Here is a 1682-nt window from a genome sequence, read left to right as displayed (position 1 = left end):
TTTAGGGTTTAGGGTTTAGGGTTTAGGGTTTTATCGCTGGTGTATAGATATTTTGTGTCCTCACTTATTTCGTTTTCTTTTTCCTCTCTCTCTCTCTGCTGCTGCTGTTGTTGCTGCTGCTGCTGCTGCTGCTGCTGCTTTGCTGCAGCTGCAGCATGGGGGGAGATAATCTGCGTCCGTGCTGCTGCTGCAGTGCAGCGCGAGTGTGGGCTGCTGCTGCAGCAGCTGTGGCTGCTGCGGCCCCACACCATCAAAAAAACTACCAGCGGAAAGCTGCGGCGAGCAGCAACTCGAGACATGCTGCTGCAGCTGCAGCAGCAGCAGCAGCAGCAGCAGCAGCAGCAGCCGGAGCAGGAGCAGCAACAGCAGCAGAAGGAAGGTGAAAGCTGCGTTTTGTTATGTATGGATGCGGCTGCGATTGCTGCTGCTGCAGCAGCAGCAGCAAAAGGATCTGCAGCAGCAGCAAAAGCAGCAGCAGCAACAACAGCAGCAGCAACACAGAGCTCACGTGTGCGTATGTGGCTGCTGCAGCAGCTGCAGCAGCTCGTGTTCAGGTGTATAGGCACCTTTCCTCACCCTGATGCCCCACTGCTTGCGTTGGGTTTAGACTCGCTTGCTGTTGCTGCTGTGCATGCAGCAGCAAAAGATGAGCTGCTGCTGCCGCTGCAGCTGCAGCACCTGCTGCAGGCAGAATCTATCAACGACCTAGCTGACCTGCTGCTGCTGCAGCACGAACACGAAATTGCTGCTCTTGCTGCTGCTGCTGCTGCTGCTGCTGGCACCAGTTGGCAGCCGACGGGCAGCAGCAGCAGCAGCAGCAGCAGCAGCAGCAACAAAACATCTGCTGCAGCAGCAAAAGGGTTTACTTTGAGCTCACGCATGCGGCGTGCGCGGCTAAGAGCAGCAGCACGGTTGCTGCCTTGGGGTTCTCAGCAGCAGCAGCAGCAGCTGCTGCAGCAGCAGCAGCAGCAGCAGCAGCAGCAAACACGCGTAGCTATCACTGGTGCTGCTTGCCGCCTCCCCGGCTGCTGCAGCAACCTGCAGCAGCTGTGGGGGGCCCTCCTCGCCGGCTGCAGCTTCATCGACAACTACCCCACCAACAGGTAAACCCTAAACCCTAAACCCTAAACCCTAAACCCTAAACCCTTAATATTAAACCAGAAACCCTAAACCAGAAACACTACAGAATAAACCCTCGGCTTTAGAGCATAAACCCTAAACCCTAAGTTGTTGGGGTGGAGATATATAGTTGACTCTAAACCCTAAACCCTAAACCCTAAACCCTAAACCCTAAACCCTAAACCCTAAACCCTACACTATTTGTTCTAAACCGTAAACCCTACACACTACACCTTGGGGTTTCATTTTATGCAACATTGTGTCTCCTTTTGCTGCTGCTGCTGTTGCTACTGCTGGTTTGCTCCTGCTGCTGCCGCTGCTGCTGTTGCTGCTGCTGGTTTGCTGCTGTTGCTGCTGTTGCTGCTGCTGCTGTTGCTGCTGCTGCTGCTGCTGTTGCTGCTGCTCGCTCAGGCCCCTTCCTGGCTTCGCTCAGCTGCTGGGCCCCCCCCCTGAGGGCATGCAGCGTCGCTCTCAGCTGCAGCAGCAGCAGCAGCAGTGGCCGCTGCTGCAGCAGAAGCAGCAGCAGCAGCAGCAGCAGCAGCAGCAGCAGTTCTGGGGGCCCG

At 56.3% G+C, this 1682-nt stretch overlaps 1 protein-coding gene across 1 annotated transcript; it reads left to right on the top strand.

The window, feature by feature from the left end:
* Nucleotides 1-297: 297 nt before the first annotated feature.
* Nucleotides 298-1107, top strand: EMH_0044830 (uncharacterized protein; the record flags this gene model as incomplete). The annotated part of the gene is made up of 1 exon (XM_013496007.1): nucleotides 298-1107. The coding sequence occupies one exon, from the start codon at nucleotides 298-300 to the stop codon at nucleotides 1105-1107; it is 810 nt and encodes a 269-aa protein (XP_013351461.1).
* Between the last annotated feature and the right edge of the window lie 575 nt (nucleotides 1108-1682).

Source organism: Eimeria mitis, genomic scaffold, assembly GCF_000499745.2.
Source record: "Eimeria mitis Houghton genomic scaffold, Emh_scaff1867, whole genome shotgun sequence".
In the NCBI taxonomy this organism is placed as follows: Eukaryota; Apicomplexa; class Conoidasida; order Eucoccidiorida; family Eimeriidae; genus Eimeria; species Eimeria mitis.
Note: the sequence above shows the minus strand (reverse complement) of the source record. Positions and strands in the feature narration are given on the sequence as shown.